A 23,053-nucleotide genomic window follows, 5' to 3' on the forward strand; every position below is an offset into this window, starting at 1 on the left:
AATGAAGCCCAATATTAAAGAATTACAGATGGGGAGGGTTTTGTAGTTTTGCCAAGGGTCTGAGAAATGAGAGTGCCCACTTTATCAGCCTCCCCAAAGATTCCCAGAGTCCAGCAGAGCCTCTGTGTCAGGGAGGGCATTGCCCAGACCCAAACAACATTTTGCAGCAGAGTTCATAGAATCCTAGAATGGTTTGGGTTGGGAGGGACCTTAAAGCTCCTCCATCCCCACCCCCTGCCATGGTCAGGGACACCTCCCACCAGCCCAGGTTGCTCCAAGCCCCATCCAACCTGGGCTGAGACACTGCCAGGGATGGGGCAGCCACAGCTTCTCTGGGAAACCTGGCACAGGGGCTCAGCACCCTCAAATTCACGATTTCCTTCCTAATACCTGATCTAGATCTACCTTCTTTCAGTTTGAAACTCTTCCCCCTCATCCAATCACTCCATGCTGATGAGACTTTGTAAAAAGTCCTCTCCAGCTTTTCTGGAGCCCCCTCAGAGTACTGGAGGGCTGAGCAGAGCATGACTTGTGTGGCCTTGGACCTGTCTGCATAAGAATGAGAAGATCTCCCTCCTCATGCCATGGGCTGGTTGGGTCAGCCTGGGATCAGTGAGTGGGCAGCCCCTGGCATTCCCCTTCTCCACCTTCTGCAGATGCAGAATGAACTTGCAAGGAGCAGCAGGAGAGGGTTGGGATGGGAGCTGATGAGTTGGCTCAAGGCTTCTCTGCAATGTTGGCAAAGTTATTTTTGATGTCTCCCAAGGTGAGGGATCAGTGTGGGTTGCTTCTGCCCTGGGGTGGGGGGTGTGGAGAGATGGGGTGCAGGATGAAGGGGGTTCTGCACTGCTGCTCCTCTGGCCTGGAGAGCAGCACCAAGGAGCAGCCGTGGTGGTGGCTCCTTGTCCCAGGCAGGAAGGGACCTCCCCAGCAGGCACAGCCTGTGCTGGCACCATCACAGCTGTCCAGGACAGCACACTTCACCTCCCTGGGTTCTTGGGTTTAATTTCTTTGAATTATATCCTGCCTAGAAGAGGGTTTATGTGCCAGAAGACTCTCATGGGTTCTTCTTGATCGCGCCTCTTGGTCTAATGAGATCAAACCTCTTCTCACAAACTTGCTGTGCTTATGTTTTCTCCTGCTTTTAAGTAGGGAAAATTTCCTTAAAAGGAAAGTTGGCATTTCTCAGAAGAATGCAAGTGCTGCCTGTTTGATAAGCCTTGTGTGTACACAGGCAGCTGAAATGGCAGTGAAGGGCTGCTCACTGAGCAGAGGGGGATTCATTATGTGAAGTGTTCCTGAGCAATGCTGAAATCAGACTTTAAGTGATGAGCAAGTTCTGCAGCAGAACCTCTGCTCCTGAGGAGCTCAGCCCCTCTGTAGTTTTCCATGGGATCCCATGCCAAGGCACTGCCCTGAGGTTTTGTCCCCATCCCCACAGTATCTGCCCCAAGAACCCAGGACTGATGCTCAGCTGCAGCATGTGGTACCCATCTGTATGTCCTGGTGATGGATGGGACAATCTGTTGTTTCTCCCTGAAACCACTGCCTCTGTTTGGGCCTGCTTTGCCACAAAACTTACTTAAAAAAGAACTTTTTCTGGCTGTGTCAGTGCAGGAGCCATGATCAAGGCCTTGAGAGGGAGGGAACAATGAGAGATGGAGGGGAATTTGAATGTTGATGACTGAGAAGTTCTTCTTTGTGCTAATTTTCTTTTTGCTCTGTCTTCCAGCTCCAGTGAATCCACATCTACGTAAGTATTTCTTTACCTTTCTAGCTTTTTATGTGTATGAAAAGCTGTCCTTGCATTCGTTGTCTCTCATGGCTAAAAAGTAAATGACAAATTCATCCCTTCCAGTCCCAGCCTGGGGACTTCAGGGATCTCCTTAGTGGGTGAGCTGGGCTGAAGGGGTTGTTGCTCCTGTTCTGCCAAGGTGCTAAACCAGGAGTAGGTGGGAGAAGGAAACCTTAGAGCTCCAGCTTCTTTCTTTGTCACTGCCCCAAACAGTTCAGCTACAGGAGACAGGAATGTTCTAAAACTAACTCACAGCTGAGGGCACTGGTGCTCAGCAGGTATGGATGAGGCCAGGGTTTGGCTGTGGCTGTAGATGGAAGTTCAAGTGCAGGGTAGGAACTGTGTCTGCACCTCGACAGGCACAGCAGGAATTGTGAAGAAAGAGTCAGTTTGTGTCATTTCCTGAATCCATTTCTCCTGCCACAGGAACTCTATGTTCAGGAGTTCTTCTGCTACTTCCAAAGGCAGTCAGCAGCTCATCTCCAGCTCTCAAGCCCAAAGAAGGATGTGTTTTCCTGCCGTGCAGACAGGAGTCACAAACCTCAGTTCTGCAGAGAAATGGGGACACCAAAAGGAGTTACTGGGGTGGGAAAATGTTCCAGACAAATTGCAAACTCTGACTCTGGTTTATGTGCCAGAGCTCGGGCAGGTTGCAGGGCAGGAAGGGACAAAAAGGCACCAAAACCCCACAAGGCAGGAGACCAGCAGGAGCTTTTGCATCCCCCAGGAAACCCACCCTGTTCCCCACATTTATCAACTTCATTATTCTCCTCCACACCACAGTCAATGCACCTTTTGCTGCCTCTACATATTGTGCCATTACTGTTGTTTTGAATAACAGCTCTGAAAATTATTCCTGGGTGGGGAATAGGATTTTGGGCTGTGGTTCTTGCTGGATTTTGGGCTGTGGTTCTTGCTGCTGAAATCAGCCCCAGGCTGAGCCATCAGCTCCTCTCCCCATCTCTCACAAGGCAGCTGAACCCCTCTGTAAACTTTAAACTTATTTGCAGAAGATCTTGTGCAGAAGATAGTGATGCATTATTAATGCTTTCATAGTGAAGCAGGGCTTAGTTCAAAGCTCATGGGAGCCAAAGGAACCACTCCCATTGACTTAAATGAGCAGTAGATGAGACCTTTGCTAATTAATATATTAAATACATACTCTCTGATGTGGAGAAAAAACCCTGCACTGCCATCCCAAGTGCCTCACACTGTAGTCCTCTCTGATTCCAAGACCTGAAGCTGTCTCATGTTTAAAAGCCTCTCTATAGCTCCAGGAGGCAGGTGGCAGGGGGTGGGTGGCATTGGGATGGCCACAGGGATGTGCTGGGAATGGCAGCTCCAGGCAGGGAGGACAAACCCAGAGTCTTCTCCATGTCTTTTCCCTCTGCTTTCCCACTCTGCCTCTCCCTGCACTGCTGGTGATGGGGAAGTTTGCTCAGCCCAGGGAGCTGCTTCCAGCATGTGACCAAAGAGATGGAGGGATTTTGGTTTCCTTCTTTTCCTTCTCATCCACAAAGATTCCTTGAGTGATACCCATTGACAGGGGGAAAATTGTGGCTTGCAAAGGGGTTCAAACCTCTAAGGAGAGAGGTTGTGTCTCCCATGATGAACCCAATCTCGCCATTATCCATGCTTTCCTCTAAAGTTCTTTTTTTTCCTCCTCCCTCCCACTCCTTTTGGGATGAATTTGGATTTTATTTACACTGTTGTGAAAGAATAAGAGCTGTGTTCAACGAGAAGAAGATATTTGTGTTCAAAACTGAAGTCATGGTCTTCCTGCTTCAGTTCTGGAATAATCCCATTGCATAAGTCCTTCCTTTTCTGGAATTGCTGCCACACATAAGGAAGTAGTTTCAAATGACTTAAAAACTGAGATACAGCCTTAGATCTACATTTTCTTTTGTACCATATAAGCCATTTAAGATAAGCTTTAAGGATTTCCTAGCAATTAGTGCAATTAGAAGTTACACCTGAATAATGGAGGAGATTGGATGTTAGTCATATTCAACATTAATTTTCTGGAAATAGAGTGTTTTACCTTGAGAACAGTTCCAGGTTTTGTCTTAATTGGCAGTGAAATTATTAATAATCTGAATTGTTAATAACCTGACTTTACTTCCAGAGGTGGGCATGTGCTCTGACAAAAAGTGACCACTATCTCTGATTTTGATTACCCCATGATGGGCTGAGTGGTGGCATGAGCTGGAGCACCCATGGGTGCTTGGGAAAGGGCTTTTTGTGCCCCATTAATGAACAGGACTGGACTCCCCAGATCTGTTTAAATGCTTCTCCTCCTTGATAAATAAAAGAATTGGGGTAATCCCGAGGAAAGATTTCCCATTTTCATTCCTTTTGTCTTGTTTTTAGAAGTGTTTAGTGCCAAGAATACTTAGCTCTAACCTTTTCCCAGTGTATTCCAAATGGCTGAGTTCCACAGAAAACCAGTGTTTTCCTCTTAAACACATGGCCAGCTTTTACTTACCTTTTTTCATCTGTCCTGAATATTTTATGTTCTTTTTAACTGTTCTGCTGATGTGGAGTTTCTTAATGAAGCTCTGAGGGCATGGTGCAATATGCAAATGGAGGAACTGGAGGGGCAATGTTAGAAACTGCTGAATGCTTGAAAACGCTTTGTGTTAATTCACTTTGCTTCAGGACTGGGTCTGGCAGTCAGAATTTTTGTCTTTTACTTAATTCTTTTGCCCTTTGTTGCCATGATGCTGTGGGGAAGCAGCACCCTTTGTACTGTAGGGAGGGTTGGCATCAGTAGGGGTGGCAACCAAATGCACAACAGTGATACCCAAGTGAGTTTGGAGCTCCACGTGTCTAAAAGGTGTTCTTGGGGATGAGAGGTGCAGGTGACATGCTGTTCAGGGGGCTTCACATGAGTCCTTTTGTCTTTCAAGAGCTTTGGCAGGGTCTTTGTGTCCTCTTCCTCATCGTTGGGGTAAAGGTGGAGATGTCACCCCACATCTGTTCTCTCTCCAAGGGTTTTGGGTGTCATCTGCCCATGTGTGTTCCTTGTGCCTCATTCTTTGGTCTGCTCATCTCAGACAGAACCACAATCAGGCCTCTACTTGTGTCCCTCCCCTGCAGGGCTCAGGATGGGGCTGTCCCAGGGTTTCTGTAGTGCCACTTCTTTACAGGGCAACATTGAGGATGCAGAGACCTTGCTGCCAGACCCAAGCCAAGGTGCAAGGTCCTGAAATCAGCTCCTCATCCTGCTGAAGGTGATCAGGCATTTTCCCAGTTCAGGAAGTGTTTTTCAGGAAATTAATTCTTCTGAGGGATCTCCTGGATGGATTTCCCTCAAGTCCATCTGCTCAAGGTGCAGTGGATTGCAGTTTCCTGAGAACCTCTTTGACCAGGCTTGTTCTGGAAGGGGTGCAGGTTGTGTTCCTCAGTGGATGGGCAGAAGCAGAAGAGGAAGGCTCAGAAGTCCCTCCTGATACACCCTGTGCTTTGGGATGGATTTTTCAAGCCTGCTTTTTCAGCCTGCAGCATTACCTGATTTTAAATAAGCTGCAGAGCAGCATCCTTGCTTAGTGGTACATATCCAAGCTAAGCTCCAGGTCCCTCTGTCTTCACTGATTTAGAGTGAAGCTCCAGTGGCTTAAGTGGATTTATAGTTCACCCAAACCCCAAACCTGCAAACATTTATATGCCTTCTCAATTTAACACAGATGAATAATCCCACGACGCCTGGTGTTAGAGTTCCTCATAACAATGAATATAAATTGCAGCCCTAGAAAGAAGGCTGTAGCTGCCACAGTCTGCAGACAGCTACATTTTCCCTGGAGAAGAGAGATTTGCTCATTTTTTTTAGATAAATCAATTGACTTGGAAGAGTAAACTCAGCAGGAACTGTTCATGTGCATAAAATTAAACTTTGGCACTTTTTTACAAGGTGGGGACTTCTGTTCTGAGATGGAAACTGAGCCTTGAGGCTCTGCTTTATTTGGGCTCCTAAGTGTCTGACAGCAGGGCTTCCTCATCCCATTATAACCCAGCAGGAAGGATCACTGGACTGGTGTGTCTGTTGGACCATTCTTTCATAAAGGGGAGAATCCCAGTAATCATCTGTGGGCTTCTTGGCATTTTTAGTCTTCAGACCCAAGCTTTAACCACTTGACCTCAAGTAGGTGGCAGAAATCTTTGTGATGCAGTCACCTGTTGTGCCCATATAGGTCTGGGGACACCTAAGCCCAGGTGTTTGTCTGATGAGTTATTGTAGCCCAGTGACTGGGACTCAATGCTCTTCCTCAGCAATCCCTTCATGTGATTCCCTCTCCTGACTTTTAGAGATTTTTTTCATGTCTAAAGCTGCTTTGCTTTCATTTTAGCTATTATCTGCTCTCCCAGCCCTACTGAAAGCCAAGCATAGTTCAGGTGTCACTTGAAGCTAAGGTTTTGGAAAGCTGCTGTCCTCTTTCCCCTGATATTCTTACCCCAAAACCAAAATAACCCACTTCTCACTTTTTTTCTTTTTTCCCCATAGTTCATGTTTTATGGACAGGTGTCTGTTCTTGTCAGCTTTTTAGGCATGCTAGCAGGGTAAGGAGAGACAGGGGCTCTAAGGGCAGTACCTGGAAAGTGAGTTGGAGCTCTACAGGAACACTGTAGGATTAATTCAGATACCTCTGGTTTGCAGTGCTGTCAGTCAGCATCATCCCAGGGTGTGCTTGTTGCCCATGGCCAAGTCCTTGGCAAAGAACAGAGAGGAGGGATAGCTTCATCCACTAAATTTCTGCTCCTTTGGTGCCTTGGCAGGAGAGTTCCACTGTGGGTTTGAGGATGGTAACATTTGCCTTTTCACTCAAGATGACACGGACAATTTTGACTGGACAAAACAAAGCACTGCCACCAGGGACACAAAATACACCCCCAACACGGGGCCAAACGCCGACCGGACGGGCTCCAAGGAAGGTAAGAGGGATGCAATCCTGGCATAAGGATCTCTGCTGCTCCAGGGGGTGGGGGACATCTCCAGGACAGCCAGCTATGTCAGTTGTCCTCATCAGCCCCAGAAGCAGCAAATTGCAAGGGCTCCTAAACAAACTGTGCATGGCTGGTCCCCAGGCACAGCCCCCTGCAAGTGCCATGGAACACCTTGTGCTGCTTCTGCTCAAAGTGATGGCTTTCACCTGACAGTGGGGAAATATTCCAGCACATCTTGAAATGTTCTTCATTTAAATTCTAACTCAGACTCTATCTCAGACCATCACAAAGAGGTTTCATGGGGTTTTTTTATTATTATTATTATTTTTGGCCCCGTTTTCACTCTGGGTGTTGCTAGAATGTGTAATTTTCAGTCTGCTGCCCCAGTGAACAGAAGTGTGGCACCTTGCCTGCAGTGGGTATTTGTATTTGAAAAGTCAGGCATCTTGTGCTGAATTTCTCAAGTACTGCAGTAACTCAGGGTATTTTATTGTGTGCTCCCTGCTTCCAATACCAAAGGGGGAGGGGAAAGTCATACTGCATTGGATTTGCTTGCTTGGATTAAGTTTTCTCTGTTGGTGACACAGTCTGGGATGGGAATAAGCTCATTTAAATCATTAGGAAATAATTAATAAAATAAATATATTGATCAGAATAAATTAATATTGTGAAAGTGGGCTTTCTACCCTGTGATTGACATGGGTGCTTGCAAATGTTCCTTGAGAGGTTTCCATCCAAATATTTTTCCCTTTATGTGAAAAGTCCTCCTTGCTCACTGTCTATAGGGAGCAAACTGCAACCTTGAGACTGAAGCCTGAACCCTCCCAGAAAGATTTTTTTCCTTTTCTTCTGCATATCCAATGTTACATCAATTGATGATGGTTTTGAGTGCTGACCTGCTAGCTCTGCTCTAACTCTGGGTAGAGAACATGTCTGAAACAGCTGTGAAAAACACATGGGATTAATGCAGGGCTTCTTACACTGGTGTGTAGTGAGAGGAGAGGGGAAATGGGTTCAGACTTGAAGAGGAGAGATTGAGGTTGGACATTAGGAAGAAATAGTTTGTTGTGAGGGTGCTGAGCACCTGTGCCAGGTTTCCCAGAGAAGCTGTGGCTGCCCCATCCCTGGCAGTGTCTCAGCCCAGGTTGGATGGGGCTTGGAGCAACCTGGGCTGGTGGGAGGTGTCCCTGACCATGGCAGGGGGTGGGGATGGAGGAGCTTTAAGGCCCCTCCCAACCCAAACAATTCTGATTTGATATGATAAGGTATGATATGGTATGATATGATATGATATGATATGGTATGATATGATATGATATGGTATGATACGATACGATATGGTATGATACGATACGATATGATACGATACGATATGAAGTCCATGGTGCAGTCAGATGGGTGTGGAAAAAGAATCGAGGTGTTCTGTAGCCTGGTCTCTCCCTGCAGGTACATGTGTTGGGTTTTAAAGACTTGCAAGTTAACTATTTCCTGGTGGTCTCCTCCTAGGTTTCTACATGTACATCGAGACCTCCCGGCCCAGGCTGGAAGGAGAGAAAGCCAGACTGGTCAGTCCTGTGTTCAGCGTCGCTCCAAAAAACCCCTATGGAGCCACCAACACAGCCTATTGCTTCAGCTTCTACTATCACATGTATGGACAGCACATAGGTGAGAGGAAGCCAATGACTTGGGCTTTTAACCAACCTGGGGAACAATTCCTGTGAGGAGAGGGTGTGGGACCTGGGAATGTTCAGTCTGGAGAAGAGGAGGATGAGAGGAGAGCTCATTGCCCTCTGCAGCTCCCTGAGAGGAGGGTACAGGGAGGTGGGTGCTGGGCTCTGCTCTCCTGGGAGCAATGACAGGACCAGAGGAAATGGGCTGGAGCTGCCCCAGGGGAGGTTTAGGTTAGATCTGAGGAAGAATTTCTGTACTGAGAGAGCAGTCAGACATTGGAAAGGGCTGTCCAGGAGGTGATGGAGTCACCAGCCCTGGGGGGATTCAAAAACCCCAGAGATGAGGCACTTCAGGACGTGCTCTGGTGGCTGGTACAGATATTGAGATGTATTTTCTTTGGGGGGATGTTGACAGTTGGACACAGTGATCTTAGAGGTCTTTCTTAACTGTGACAATTTAGTGATTTTCTCCCAAATAGTGGGAGAAATATCCACGTGGTTGAAGCACAGGACTGCCAACACCTGTAAGGCCAGCTGCAGACAAAGCAAGGAGAGGTGCCTGGGAGCACCATAATTGTGTCTCCCACTGCTCAGCCCTGCCAGCAATTGCCCCTCTTAAGCCTGGGGAGTATTTTCATAGAATCATAGAATCATAGAATCCTTGGGGTTGGAAGGGACCTCGAAAGATCATCTAGTCCAACCCCCCCTGCCAGAGCAGGGCCACCTGGAGTACATCATGCAGGAACGTGTCCAAGCGGGTTTTGAATGTCTCCAGTGAAGGAGACTCCACGACCCCCCTGGGCAGCCTGTTCCAGGGCTCTGTCACCCTTACAGGAAAAAAATTTTGTGCATTCCTGAAGTCTTGAGCATGGAAACCTTAGAGCACAGAAAGCATGGAGCTGATATTTTTGAGGATTTAGCTTGATCCTGCCCCAGTGTTTTGAGTCCCTCCTGGCCAGGCTGAGGATCAAGCAGCTCCATGGCACAGCACACAGGTCCCTGGGAAAAGTCAGGAACAAGTTGCTCACAAGCTGTGGGAATGTGGATTTTCAAGGTTTAGCTGCAACTCCGTTTTCCACCATAGCTCTTTCCACACAAGCATTTGATTTCTGTGCATAGTTTAAAAACAAAAAACTAAAAAAAAAAGGTGGGAAAATACAGAAATATAAACAACTCCTGATTTTCCTAAATCCTTGAAATCCTCATGGGGTGCTTGGTGCTCACCAATGTGACAAGAAGCTTTCCAGTGCCAAGCTGACCTGACTTGATGTATTTTTATCTCTCTTTCAAAGGCAAGAACACCTTCAGAGTGCATTCTGGTGGCTGCTTTGGGAAACCTGCTCATCCCTCCAGGCAGAGCTCAGGCTTTAAACAGAGCAGACAAGTTCACTTAGTTTTTGGCTTGTTGTCACTGCACTGCTGAGCATGGGAACACAGCCTCAGGTTTAAATCCTCCTGGTTCAGGAGCTTGGCTGTTTATTGGAAGGAAGCCACTGAGCCGTGCCATGCTTAGAGAAAAAAATATCAATTCCCCTGTGTGGTCATGTAGCAAGAGTATTGCTGGTATTAGATAGCAGAGAGCAAAGTTACAAACATGAAGGGTCAAAGAGTTTGTCTGGAATACTTTAAGTCTGGGATAAAGGATATAAAATAAGCAGACACAGAGGCTGAAGTCTGTCCACAAAGAAGTGACCTCTCACTGGGACAATTCTGGTTTTTTTTCTGGGCTACATTTACAGCACGTTTGGTGTCTTTAGCTTTTTGGCTGAGATTGCTCTGTCTTGTTTGGGTTTAAATTCATGAATCACCATGTATGATGCTGGCTGATGAAGGAGCTGACCCAGGGGTGAAGGTGGTGACAGTGATGGGCAAGGCTCATAGTCCCAGAGCATTTGTTCCTGGCAGTGTGGACACCAAAATGGCTCAGTGTCACTTTTCTCCTATAGTGATCCAAAGCAGAGGTAGCATCCTTTTAGCTGCTGTTCCAAGGGATCTGCTTCTGAAGAGCTTGGTACAGAATTGCTTATTGTTCTGCCTTGAAAGAGCAGGCTGACAGCAAAATAGTGAACTAATACCATCAGATGTGTTTGAGTGCACCCTCGTGCACATCTACTGCTAAATCCAGCATTTTAATTCCTCACGATGACAAAATATTATGAAACACATGAGAATGCAAATGCATAGAAGGAATAAATGCTGGAATCAGCAGATTCAGACCATTTGGTTCCCCAGATGTGAACTCTCTCTCACTGACATTGCTCACGTGAGGCCACTGAAAAGGAAAGCCCAAGGAGTGAGGATTTGCTGTGACTTCTGTGATTTACAGCTCATGACTGCTGTGTGAGTGGTATTGATGAGCTAACTTCTTGGATCAATATTTAAAGGTTTGTGGTCTTGGAATTTAGTTGGAGTTAGGAAAGGGATTTGCCCGGACAAACCAAACCTACTCATGAGACAACATGGTGGATGCTGGATCCTTGTGGTCAGGATGGCCACTGCCCTCCTGGCTGGGCTATCATGGGCAGACCATGGCCAGCAGGTCAAGGAGGGGATTATTGATTGGGTTTTTTTTACTCTAAATGTGCCCAAACACTGGCAGAGGGTGCCCAGAGGTTGTGTTTTTAGAGCCAGCCAACATCTGGTTGCACATGGACCTTGGGGAACCTGCTCCAACCAGCCATGCTTTGGGCAGGATATTTGGGCAGTCCAATCTCCAGGGGTGCCTCCAACCTCAGCAGTTCTGTGGGAAATATTTAATTGGCGACAGGTTTTCCTTCAGAAGAATTACATTTTATTAAGGATTAATCTCCTGTGGATAATTCCAAATCTCATTGCTAAACCAGAGTGACTCTGTTGTCACAAGCTGTTAGAAGCTTTGACCCTTCACCCCTGTGCTGGAATTTGCAGACAATTTATGGAAGGTGCTGCTGGTCCCTGGCTGGGCATGGGTGCTGTGATGTGCACTGCCAGCTCAGGGCTTCCTTCACCAGAGCAGGATGGGAGCTGTTGGCTGGAGACCTCCCAAGTGATCCCTGGGCTGAAAACTCTCTCTTCTGAATAACCTTGAGCTGCTGATTCTTGACCTGACTTCACTGCAAATGTAAAGTGTCTTGCAGGGGAATTTGCCTTAAATAAATGCCAGCCTGTTCCTTTTGAACACCGTGTTTGGAGAGGAGACCTGGCCATTAAACTTCGATTTTTCATCCCAAGTGCTGCAGCAGTGTTCAGCAGACCTTGGGGCTGCAAGTCAGCATTTCTGCTGGGCTGCTTTATTCTTCCTAGTTATCAATATCCATACAACTTCCAGCCTGGTTTAGGGTTGTTTTTTCCCATATTTCAGGGGCAAAGTACTCGTGGCTGGAGTAGCTCTGGAGCCAGGGAGAGAGTTGGGGTTGTTCAGGCTGGAGAAGAGAAGGCTGCAATGGGGAGACCTTAGAGCACCTTCCAGTGCCTGAAGGGGCTCCAGGAAAGCTGGGGAGGGACTGGGGACAAGGGCAGGGAGGGATGGGATGAGGGGGAAGGGTTTCCAGATGGAAGAGAGATGAGATGTGAGGAAGAAATAGTTTGTTGTGAGGGTGCTGAGCCCCTGTGCCAGGTTTCCCAGAGAAGCTGTGGCTGCCCCATCCCTGGCAGTGTCTCAGCCCAGGTTGGATGGGGCTTGGAGCAACCTGGGCTGGTGGGAGGTGTCCCTGACCATGGCAGGGGGGTAGCAATAGAGGAGCTTTAAGGTCCTTCCCAACCCAAACCATCCTATGATTCTCTACTTTGTTTCCAAATCAGTTCCTGTGCTTATAAAAATCTTTCTAAATTTCTGACAAGATTTGGAACAATCCTTATTAAAATGGGAAACGTATCTGGACCAATGTTCTGTTGCTGGTGTGGACTGCTCTTGGAGGCTTAGGGGAAAGATATTTCAGGCAACATTCCTAAAAATGAGTGACCCCAGGGACATCAGTGTGAGAATCTGGCTGTTGTGCTCTGCTGAAAACAAACAGCTGACCAGTTTATCCAGCTCAGCTCCTGTGCGTGCTGTTCAGGTCTTTGGGGTCTCTGGAGAAGATGCTGAACATTTTGCAGTGATCAGGAGAGGTACCTGGGAGGCTCTGCAGGCAGCAGAGCAGTGATCTGAGATGAGCACTTGAGCTGCAGCCAGGCTCTGATGAGATAACCAGGGAGCCTTGGTGGTTACGTTCAGACAGGTAGAGGTTTGTTCTGTTTGGGTTGGGTTTTTTTGTTTTGTGTTTTACCTGAAATGAATGGTTCTTCCTTACAAGTGAGGTTGTAATTGCTGTCAGATCACCCAGAGCTAACTCAGAGAGTACTGCCTGCCAGGGCCAGCATCTCTGCTGCTCTTCAAAAGGAGAAGACAGATTATTCCTGAAGAGTAGGAGAAATACAAGTTCCCATTGCTTGACTTGCAGCAAACAATAAGGTATTGTTGGGGAACAGCAAAATGAAGAGTTGCTCCACTTGTTGTGTCTGTGTCGAGACAGAAAGAGGTTGGAGTTCCATTAGAGCTGTCAGCAGCTTTTAAAACAATCTCTCTGTTCAATTTTTCCATCTCCACCCCCTCCCCCCCCCAAAAAAGGGGCATTTCTCAGGGATGCTCCAAGAGCAGTATTTTTTCTTATCATTTGAGAGCAGGTGAGAGCAGCTCCAGCAGTGAGGGAGAGGCAGGAACATCCACAGTAACCAACCTGCTGGACAACCACTGAGCCCCTCTGTACAGCAGTGCTTGTTTTGTACAGCCAGTGAAACTGCTGTCATTCTGCTGTTAATTTGAGGAATTTACATGAGGCAGAGAGCCTGAGTGTGCTGTGAACAGACTTGAGTATCTGTAACCTCAGGAGTGATGGAATTACATGCTTTTGAGACCTAAATTATTCAGTTATTACCAACAGCCCTGCGGCATGGGCTGCATCAGCCTGCACCAGTGGCTGGAAAAAAGAGCCAGGAATTCATGCTTTGCTTGATACGATCAGAGTGCTGGAGCAGCTCCCTGGGAAGCCAGGCTGAGGGTTTAGGGCTGTTCAGCCTGGAGAAAAGGAGGCTCCAAGGTGACCTAAGAGCAGCTTTCCAGTATCTGAAGGGGCTACAAGAAGCTTGAAGAAGGGAGACTTAGGTTAGAAATCAGGGGGAAATTCTTAAGTACGAGGATGGTGAGCCTCTGGTTGCCCAGGTTTCCCAGAGAAGCTGTGGCTGCCCCATCCCTGGCAGTGTCTCAGCCCAGGTTGGATGGGGCTTGGAGCAACCTGGGCTGGTGGGAGGTGTCCCTGACCATGGCAGGGGGTGGCAATGGAGGAGATTTAAGGTCTTTTCCTACCCAACCCAGTCTGGGATTCTATGATTCATTCTGATACAGGCATTGCTTTTTGTCTTGTTTGGAAAATAGGAATCTATATAACTCTTTTATAGGTGTAATTATCCTTGGCTAAGACCCTGCCTTCATTTCAGACCACAGACCCTTCATACCTGTTGGGAAGAGTCATGGAGAGAAGCAGCTGGGAGGGAAGGGAGATATTCCTGAATAACCTCCCCCTTGTCCAAGAGCTGATGTTGCTGTCTGTGAGAGGGCTGTGGCTGAGCAGCTGCTTGCTGGAAGCAGCCCTGAGATGGGTTACAGGGCTGGGCTGTCTCAGGGACCTCTCTGATCACCTTCTTGTGAGCCCTTTCAGGGCTTTGTGGTGTGCCCAGCAGTGGGTGTGGGGACAGAGCATCCTCCTTGGAAGCTCTGCTTCCTCTGTGCTGCCTCTGCACTTGGAAAAAGAAAAGGCTGGGGTGGGGAGCAGGTGGGAGCCACCCTGCCCCCCAGTTGCTCCAGCCAGGATTGCTTTGCCCTCCTCCTTCACAGAAGATGGATGGCCTCATTCTGGGCACCCTGGTGAAACAGACGTGATGGGAATAGCTGCTGCCCATTAGGCCTTTAGCCTTATGTTTTTCAAGGCAGTGAGTTTTTGCTGTTCCTAAAGAAATAAGAACTTTTTATTAGCAGGAGCTGAGTCACTGGGCAGCTGCCTTGGATCCGAGAGGTTTCATTTTTTTACAAATATAATTTGGGTGAGCTTGCCAGCTGCTGTGCCTAATGCCCTAAAAAACAAAAAACCCCAACCAGTAGTCTGGTGTGAACTCAACTGGCTGAACTTCCTCAAATCAAGGCAAATGCAATGTTATATATGGTACAAAGAGACAGCACTGCCCCACACATCTCTGGTAACAGTGCTGGGCAAGGAGGGAGAACATCTCCAAACTCTGGGAGTGATAAATGAGCATTTGCTGCCTCTTGGTGCAATCAGGACACGTTTGTTTCTGCTCATGCTCTGAGTGAGGTTAACCAGAAAGGCTGCTGAATGCAGACCTCCTGCTGTAGAGAAACAAGATAAACCAGGTGCCTCGAGTTGCCAAAGAGTGGGTGTGAGTCCACCTGTGCCTGGTTAGGGCAGACCCCCTATTACCAGGGGGCCAATAAAGGTGGGACACACACCCACAGAGCTCAGCTCACTCTGGTGCAAGGCAATGGAGAGGTCAGCAGCTCGTTGAGCCTCAGGAGCAAGAAAGGCTCCTCCTGCAACATCCTGCTGCCTGTTGCAAATAATGTCTGTGCTGCACCCATCACTTCATGGTCAGCAGTGGGGAATGACCTTGTGGGGCTTTTCTGCACAGTGAGGGACTTTGCTGAGGTTGTTTTACCTTAGAGGATTATGTTGGCCTTCAAGAATTCTCCTAAGCAGGGTTAAGGGCATCACATCTCTCTCTGAGACCAGCCAGGCTCTCCTGGCACTCCATGGGTTACATGATGTCCAGAGTAAAGAAGTTGAACAGTCCTCATCAGCCAGAGCTAACCATAAAGCAACCAAGTTGCTTGTTGGCCCTTGGGTAGGGAGGTTCTGAAGCCCTTTTTTGCAGTAAAGCCCTGGCCCATCCATCAGCAGGCTGACCCAGGGCACTTCTCCACCTCTCTTGCAGGAAGCCTCAACGTTTACCTGCGGCTGAAGGGTCAGACGGCGATGGAGAACCCCCTGTGGTCCTCGAGTGGGAATAAGGGACAGCACTGGAACCAAGCCCGGGTTAATATCAACCCCCCAACTTCATTTCAGGTAAGAGCTTCTGCACTGCTCACCAGGACCCGGAATATTCAGGTTTTGGAGGGGAAGAGCTGTTGTCTGTCAGGGTTTAACACTGCCCAGCAATGAAACTCAATGCCAGATGCTCCCTGTTCATCCCCATCCCCTCCCTGATAAAAGAAGGAGAGAGAAAAAGGGAGAGAGACTGATGGGTTGGGAACTAAACTACACAGCTTGAATGGAACAGGAATGAGAAACAGGAAAAATGACTCAATCTATACAAATAGACAGGAAAATTGATCCCAGGTTCCTCCCTCTCTCCCCCAATAACTCTCACATCCCCAGTGAGGCTGCAGGGCAGCCCTGGGAAAGTCCAGGCTGGAATCCTGGGGTCAGGAGCAGTTGGGAGCTGGAGGCAGGAACACACAGATTCAGGCTGGGATGGATCAGGAGCACAGGCAGAGGAAGGGATGGAATCCTCCCAGGATGCTGAAGCAAAGAGGGAGAGGGGAAGAAGGGGAAGCAGGAAGGGGTTTGACCCTGGTGATCCCTCCAGTTTCTGCTGAGGATGAGGTGTATGGGATGGAATCCTCTGTTTGGTCAGTTTTGGTCATTTCTCTTGTCTGTTCCTCCCCAAAGGAGGTTCCAGGTGTGAGCTCTTGACTCCTTTTCTCCTTCCAGAGGGCAAAATGTTCCTCAGAGCTGAGCAGTGCCCTTGGTTCTGCACCCCAGGCTCTGGCTGTACCTGTAAATATTGAGTGGGATCAGTCCCAGCAGCAGCCACTGCCTGAGAAACTTGCTGTTCATTTCAGCAGTGCAGCTGCTTACAAGAGACTGAGCTGAAAGCAGAAGTACAAGACAGAAAATCCCCTTTATCCTGGCCCAAAGCAGGACTCCTGTGTACGCTCACCCTTCCCTTCTGAAACAGGGTTTGACAGCTTTGGGTTCTGGAAGCTGCTTTATGGGCAGAGAGTTGCTTTAAATCTTTAATGGCAGAGCAGCAGCTCTTTGGTTGAAGACAAAAAGGCTTTGGGTTTGGTCCCTGCTCGATGGGCTCGGTCCAGTTGCAGCAGGGGAGGTTCAGAGTGGGTATCAGGAAAAATTTCTTCCCTGCAGGGATGGTGCAGCACTGGAACAGGTTGTCCAGGGAGGTGGGGGAGTCACTGCCCCTGAGATTGTTCAAAACACCAGGTGGATGTGGTGCTGGTGCCAGTGGCTGAGGGCTGATGGTTGGACTCGATCATCAAGGTCCTTTCCAGCCATGGTGATTCTGTGGTTCCCAAGGGAATATTACAGGAAAACTGAAGGAAAGGGATGAATGAAGGATAGCAGTGTATGATGTTTGAGTGGAACAAAGTGGCAGGACTGGGGAGGGAGAGCTGAGTGCTCTCAGAGCATGGGGCCAAGCAGAAGGGAACTGATCAGAGGGGGTGCAGATAAACCCAAGGAGTCTAAACAGGGAAGGAGAGGAAAGGGATTTAGTATCTGAACATAATAAATAGATGGCTAGTGGGAGAGAAGAGATGGTGGGAAAGCTGAAACCAAAGTGGCTGAGGTTGTGTCTGAGAGGGATTCCTGAGACCTGGGACAGGCTGGAGCAGGAGTGGGAGGATGATGACTTCCTGACCCTGGGGTCATCTCAGCAGCTTGGAGAGCTTTAAAACCAAGTTCACTGGTGCCATGGGCTGGTACACAAAGTCTGCTTGGTTATTTTTCACCTTTTACGTAGTTGTGTCTAAAGGCTTCAGCATAAAATGAATGTGAGGCCAGGAAGCTCTGCACAAACACAACAAATAAATGTCAGACTGGTGGGAACCTTAAATTACTTTTTTAGCAGCACTTACATCAAGCAAACTTTATTTTCCATTTAGGAGTCTAAGTAGGAAAGAATATAAACCTCCCAGTTAAATTTAAGGGGAGTGAATTGAAGTGAAACTTTGCAGTAAAACAGTACACTGACACAGAAATTAAAACATTTTATAGCTTAATTTATATGGGTAAAAGCACAGCCCAGATTTGTTTTATACCTTCCCAGTCCCTGTGATGTATAACAAAGCTTCTGCCATGAAGAACTGTGAGAACTACCGTGCTTTGACTCAGAAAAAGTGCTGCATAGAGGCAAGCTCAGTAAGATACTCACTTAGAAAGTTTTTCTTTTTTAAAAAAGAGAGCATGTGGCAGTGGTACATTGCATGCTGGCATCTAGGAAGGTGTCAGGTTTAGTTCAGGCTTGAGCAGGAGCACTGTCACCACCTTCAGCTACACTTGCCTTGACACATTCATGAGTCAAAGACATTTTTGACGCAAGAGGGACTGATCTTCCCTGAAGGAAATGACCCTGATAGAGCCCTGAGGTTTGTCAGCCCCTTGCTGACAATTGTGAGGGGCTTTTATACCCTTGTCATCAGACTGTCTGTCTGGGGACATTCATGAGGCTCCTCCAGGAAGGTTGAATCTGTCTGAAATCCTGCTGAAAAAATCACAGAATCATCAAATCCCAGACTGGTTTGGGTTGGAAGGGACCTTAAAGCTCCTCCATTGCCACCCCCTGCCATGGTCAGGGACACCTCCCACCAGCCCAGGTTGCTCCAAGCCCCATCCAACCTGGGCTGAGACACTGCCAGGGATGGGGCAGCCACAGCTTCTCTGGGAAACCTGGCACAGGGGCTCAGCACCCTCATCTTTGTTTGGTGCTCCCAGCACAGACTTTGCCAGCTGGCTTAGGACACCCCAGGCAGGCTGTAAATCCCTGCCTTCCATTGCCAGCTTCTCCCTGCAGGCTCAGGCACTTTCTGGGGATGCTCAGCTTGGCAAAGGGATGAGATGTGACTGGAGGTGAGATGGAGGGATGAGCTGTGTCCACAGGCTGAGTGGAGGGTTGGCTGTGCCATGCTGTGTCTGGTGGCATCACGCACCTTCTGATATGGTCCTTGGGTGCTACTCATCCATCTGGAGTTCTTATGGGGCCTCTGTGATTTCCAGGATCATCTTCCACTGCCTGGAGTATTTGCTCAGTGTTTCTAATGGAAGGTGTTAGTTTCAAAGGAGCAGCTCTGGTTGAACTGTGTTAATGAAGAAAATAAATGTCAGCAGCTGCCAAAGGCAGAGGCTCAGATCTGTGTCCTGCTGGAATTGGTGACAACAGTGAGAGCCCATCCGAGTGCCCCAGACATCTCCCTAATGCAGTCAGATCATTATGAGGAGTAATTGAAGTATTTTGCTCCGGATGGAATTAAAAATTTTTTTGTTCAAATTGACTCTACCCCCAAGAGTTAATGTCTCCATTAGTGCCACCACACGCCCTTAGAAAACTCATTGAATTTCATGCATATATTGTTGCAGATTAAAGTTTAAAAAAAAAACTTGTCATCCAAGTCAACCAAAAATATTTCAAAGGCCTGAGGAGGGAAGGGAGAGAGCTCTGTGCAGATGGTGCTGCCTGGGAAATGTATTCCTTACATAATTCCTTCCTCTCTTCAAAAAGGCTTTGAAGTCTTCTAGGGAATAAATTTCCAAATTTCCACCCTGGTGCAGCAAGGCAGGACAGGACAGCCCCACGCTGGCTTTAGGGAGGGAGAGGGGAAGTTTTGTTTCTTTAGGACAAGAGTAATCCCAAGCTAATGACAAACACTCTGACAAATAACACTGCTGACCTTGCAGCAAGCCACCCCACTCCAGCCAGGCACCATTTGGCTTCCCAGTTGGGAAACTGGGGTTTCCAGTTGGAATATTGGACAGGAAGGGATTGAGAGGACCTTGAAATCCCAAGGATCCGTTTAGTAGAGGTTACAGCCTTAAAGAGGAATGAAATCTCTACCCTGACTCTCTCTGTGACACATCACAGCATCCCCTGGTGAATGTGCAGCCATTCCTGGAAGGAATCAAAGCTCCTGGATGAGGTGGGGGTCCTGTACCCAGGGCAGGAGGGGAGCAGGGCTGTCACTGTCCCCAAGTCCTGCTTCAGCAGGGCAGCTAGGAGGTTAAAATCCACTGAGGGGATCCCAGGAGATGCCAGTGGGACCTCAGGGGATCCAAATCAAAAGTGAATGATTTTGTGATGAAGTTAGCTTTGCTTTATGGGTGAAGGGACTCAGCTCCTGAGAGGCTTCTCCAGCATTTCCAGAGGTCAGGAAACATTCTCCCTGGAGAAGAAGATGTCCTCCTGACAACAGGAGTGACTGAGCCCAGCGTGGGAGCTGAGGTGGGACTGGTTGTGCCATCTTTGAGAGCCAGAAACCTGGTTTTACTGGGATTTTACTGGGATTTTTTCTGGCTCCTGTATTTTCATGTGGGCTGTGGTGAAGTGGGTGCTCAGACCCCAGCCCCTTGCAGAGGCCATGCTTCAAGCTGCTCCTCTCAGGTGGCAGGACTTTTTGGAGAAAACACCTCAGATCTCTTTAAAACCTCCGTTTAATCCTGCTCTTTGCTCCAGGAATATTCTACATCCATGGAAACACACGTCCCAGTCAGCACAGGGGTGGAGCTGACCTGGGGACACCAGGCTGATGACATGGCAGATGATGAACAGCTTTTTCACCTCATTCTGAAGGATAAAAGCCTCCAGATCTCCTCATCCATCCCTCCTGCTCACCTTACCAGTCCCTGCAAACTCAGCTGCATTTTCCTGAGCTGTAGGAAGTGTTTGTGAGGAATTCCCAGCTCACCAATGTTGCTCCATGCCGTGCAAAAGGCACCTGAACATTGCCCAGTTGCCACCCTCTCTCTGATCTCCTTGTTCTTTCTTTTTCTTTTTTTTTTTGCAGCTGATATTTGAAGGGATCCGAGGCCCTGGCATTGAAGGTGATATTGCTATTGATGATGTATCCATTGTGGAAGGAGAGTGTATGAAATCAGACCAACCAGCCAACAGTAAGTGGGGGACAGGGAATTGCTTCTGCCTCATCATCAATTTGAAGCACCTTCTAAAACGGGTCTCAGAACATTATGTTGTTCAGTCCAGCTCAAGAGGCTTCAATTGAGAAGTTTTCCCTGGAAGCAAGCTCTGGACTCCAAACACCTTTGTCCAGATGGGATAATGTCTGTTCAGCAGGGATCCAAGGGGTAGGCTGATGGGTGTTTTGCAGAGGGGCTCTGCTGATAAAGAACATTAAAAATACATCCAAGGGGTCCAAATAATCTGAATTTCCTGGCTGTCAGTGCTGTTATGCACTGTGGACCTTGTTTCATCACTCCATTCCCATGTGTATGCAACAATATTGACCTTAACTACATGGCCAGGGTTTTTTTTTTATCCTGATGTCTCCTGCCTTGTGGTGGGCACAGTTCTCATCCCTCTTTGGAGGAGGAGACCTTGGAGGGCACTGTCCCTCCAGAGGCTCTGCCAGGGGACGGGGTGGCCCTTGGTGTGAGTGGTGGAGTCACCATCTCTGGAGGTATTAAAAACCCAGGCAGATGTGGTGCTTCAGGAGGTGATTTAGTGGTTGAGGGGGTGTAGGGCTGGGGGTTGGACTCGATGATCCCAAAGGTCCTTCCCAAGCATCAGGATTCTGTGATTCTTTGAAACAAGGAGAGCCCAGGTGGATCCAACCCCAGTGTCCTGTCCCTGCTGGTGTGCAGGTCAGGGCATGGTGGCTGAAGCCTTGGTGTGATGCTGAGTGTGTCTGGGCAGGTCTTTAATTCTGCCTTTTTCCCCCCTTTTTGTAGATTTACGATCAGGTGCTGTTGGGACATTAGCACATATACGACTTCTCCCAGTTCCCATCCTCATGTCTGTCTTAAGTCATCAGAGGTGACCTTATCCTGGCAGAGGCTACAAAAGATTCACCAGGCACTGGCATGAAGAAAGAGTCTTTGTAAAACGGACATTTAAAAACAAACTACCAAAGATTCCTCCACTGACTGACTCGAAAGTTAAATAAATACGTAAATAAATAATAATTAAAAAAAAAAATTAATTAAAAAGCACTGGGGACATCCAAGGCATCACAGGAGTGTCACTCACTAAGAACCACGTGTGAGAACGAGATCTGGCCTAAGAAAGGAAGAGACCTTCAGGTGCTTTTGTGGTCAATACTGAATACAGCATCATCTGGTTGAACTCTTGGAAAAGAGCTATAGAAACCCTTGTCAAAGCACAAAGTCATGGCTGGTTTTGTTTCAAATGAATAGTTTGCTTGTTACCATGGGAACCTAATGGCCTGCCAAAAAAAAAAAAAAATAGGAAAAGGAAGAAAAAAAAAAAAAAAAAGGAGAGAGAGAAAATAAAAACAAAAAACAGAGAGCAAGAGATAAAACACCTCACTGTAAACAGGGTACGTGAAGAGCTGGCATTCATTTTCCCTTCCAGAAGGTTTTTAGTGTAGAGTTAAATAATTGTAGGCCCTTTCTACTTTGGCTGTCACCTCCCCTAGAGAAAACCCCGCAATCCGAGCTGTTTGAAGACATTTCTGTTTCATTTTCTCACAGCTCTGCTTGATCCCTGTCTGCTGTCTCCTTTTGCATGCATCACTCCCCAGGGTGGGTGACCTGGGCTGACACATCTCACAGGCATCCCCGGGTTTGCTTGCAGCCACCCCGAGCCCTCCTCTCCCCACCCCAACTCCAGTCATCTGAAGTGAAGAAACCAAACCACCCTCTTTTATAAATTGCCATGGAAACCAAGTGCCTTCAATGAAACAAGCCTGAGTTAAAGAGAGAGAGGAAACAAACGAATGAAAAAAAGAAGAAAAAAAAATACCAAGAAATGCATAAATAATGAAATGGTGAGAGCAGTTCTGAAGAAGGAAGCTTGCACTGCTCCACGTGGGGTTTGTGCAAAGTGTTTTCTCCACCACCCCACGGAGCCTGGGTGTGCAGACTGCAGGCAAGGAGCCCAAGACACTTCTGGAGATGGATGATGGACCTGAGCTGCTGCCTCAGCCCTTGGGATGAGATGTTTGTTGTTCAACCTTCCAGACAGCCATGGCCTTTCAGCTTCTTATCCATTAGAAACAAACAAACAAAAAAAAAACCCCAACAAAATCGCTTCCATTGGTCCTGGAAATGGGAGCAACACTTTTATTTTATTTTTTTTTCTGTTGTTACTGGTTTTTTAGGGGTTTGTTTTTTGGTTGGTTGGTGTTTTTTTTTAATTATTTGGTTTTGGTTTAGGTTATCAAGCGGGTCAACCAGAGGAAAAGGTTGTTTAAGGTACACTTAGTGCAGAAGGTGGTGAAACACACGAGTGATTTTCTTACTCTTAACCTCCATTTGCAAGGCCAGGTCAGCACCAGTGGGACAGGAGGGGACAAGGGGGGGGACGGCAGCAAAGCACAGAGCTCTCTGCCCACCCAGGGCTCTCTGCCCTGGAGCCAGACTCTGTGCAGATCATGAAAGATTATTTTGTTATTGTAGCAAAATTATACAAAAAAAAAAAAAAAAAGTAAAAAAAAGTAATAATAATAATAATTATCCATTTTTGCAACAAAAAAAAAAAAAAAGATAAAAAATGACAAGGTGTACAAATTGTTTCTGAGCCACCCGAACACATACTGATAGCCAGCCAGTTTTCCACTGCATTGTAAAGATCCCTTCCAGTTGGTTCTGACAATTTGAAGACTTTTTTCCTTAAATTCTCTCAGCTTTTA

General features: G+C 47.6%; 1 protein-coding gene across 1 annotated transcript in view; it reads left to right on the forward strand.

Moving 5' to 3' along the window:
• MDGA2 (MAM domain containing glycosylphosphatidylinositol anchor 2) overlaps window positions 1-21,626 on the forward strand; it is a gene marked incomplete at its 5' end in the record, with an annotated part of 215,453 nt that extends 193,827 nt beyond the window's left edge. Inside the window, 6 exons of the mRNA XM_030452508.1 lie at window positions 1,733-1,753; window positions 6,569-6,724; window positions 8,243-8,401; window positions 15,370-15,500; window positions 20,231-20,336; window positions 21,132-21,626. Of these exons, the coding sequence (XP_030308368.1) occupies window positions 1,733-1,753; window positions 6,569-6,724; window positions 8,243-8,401; window positions 15,370-15,500; window positions 20,231-20,336; window positions 21,132-21,220 (662 nt within the window). The remainder of the gene's footprint in view (window positions 1-1,732; window positions 1,754-6,568; window positions 6,725-8,242; window positions 8,402-15,369; window positions 15,501-20,230; window positions 20,337-21,131) is intronic.
• Between the last annotated feature and the right edge of the window lie 1,427 nt (window positions 21,627-23,053).

This window comes from Calypte anna, chromosome 5A (assembly GCF_003957555.1).
Source record: "Calypte anna isolate BGI_N300 chromosome 5A, bCalAnn1_v1.p, whole genome shotgun sequence".
NCBI classification, from domain to species: Eukaryota; Metazoa; Chordata; class Aves; order Apodiformes; family Trochilidae; genus Calypte; species Calypte anna.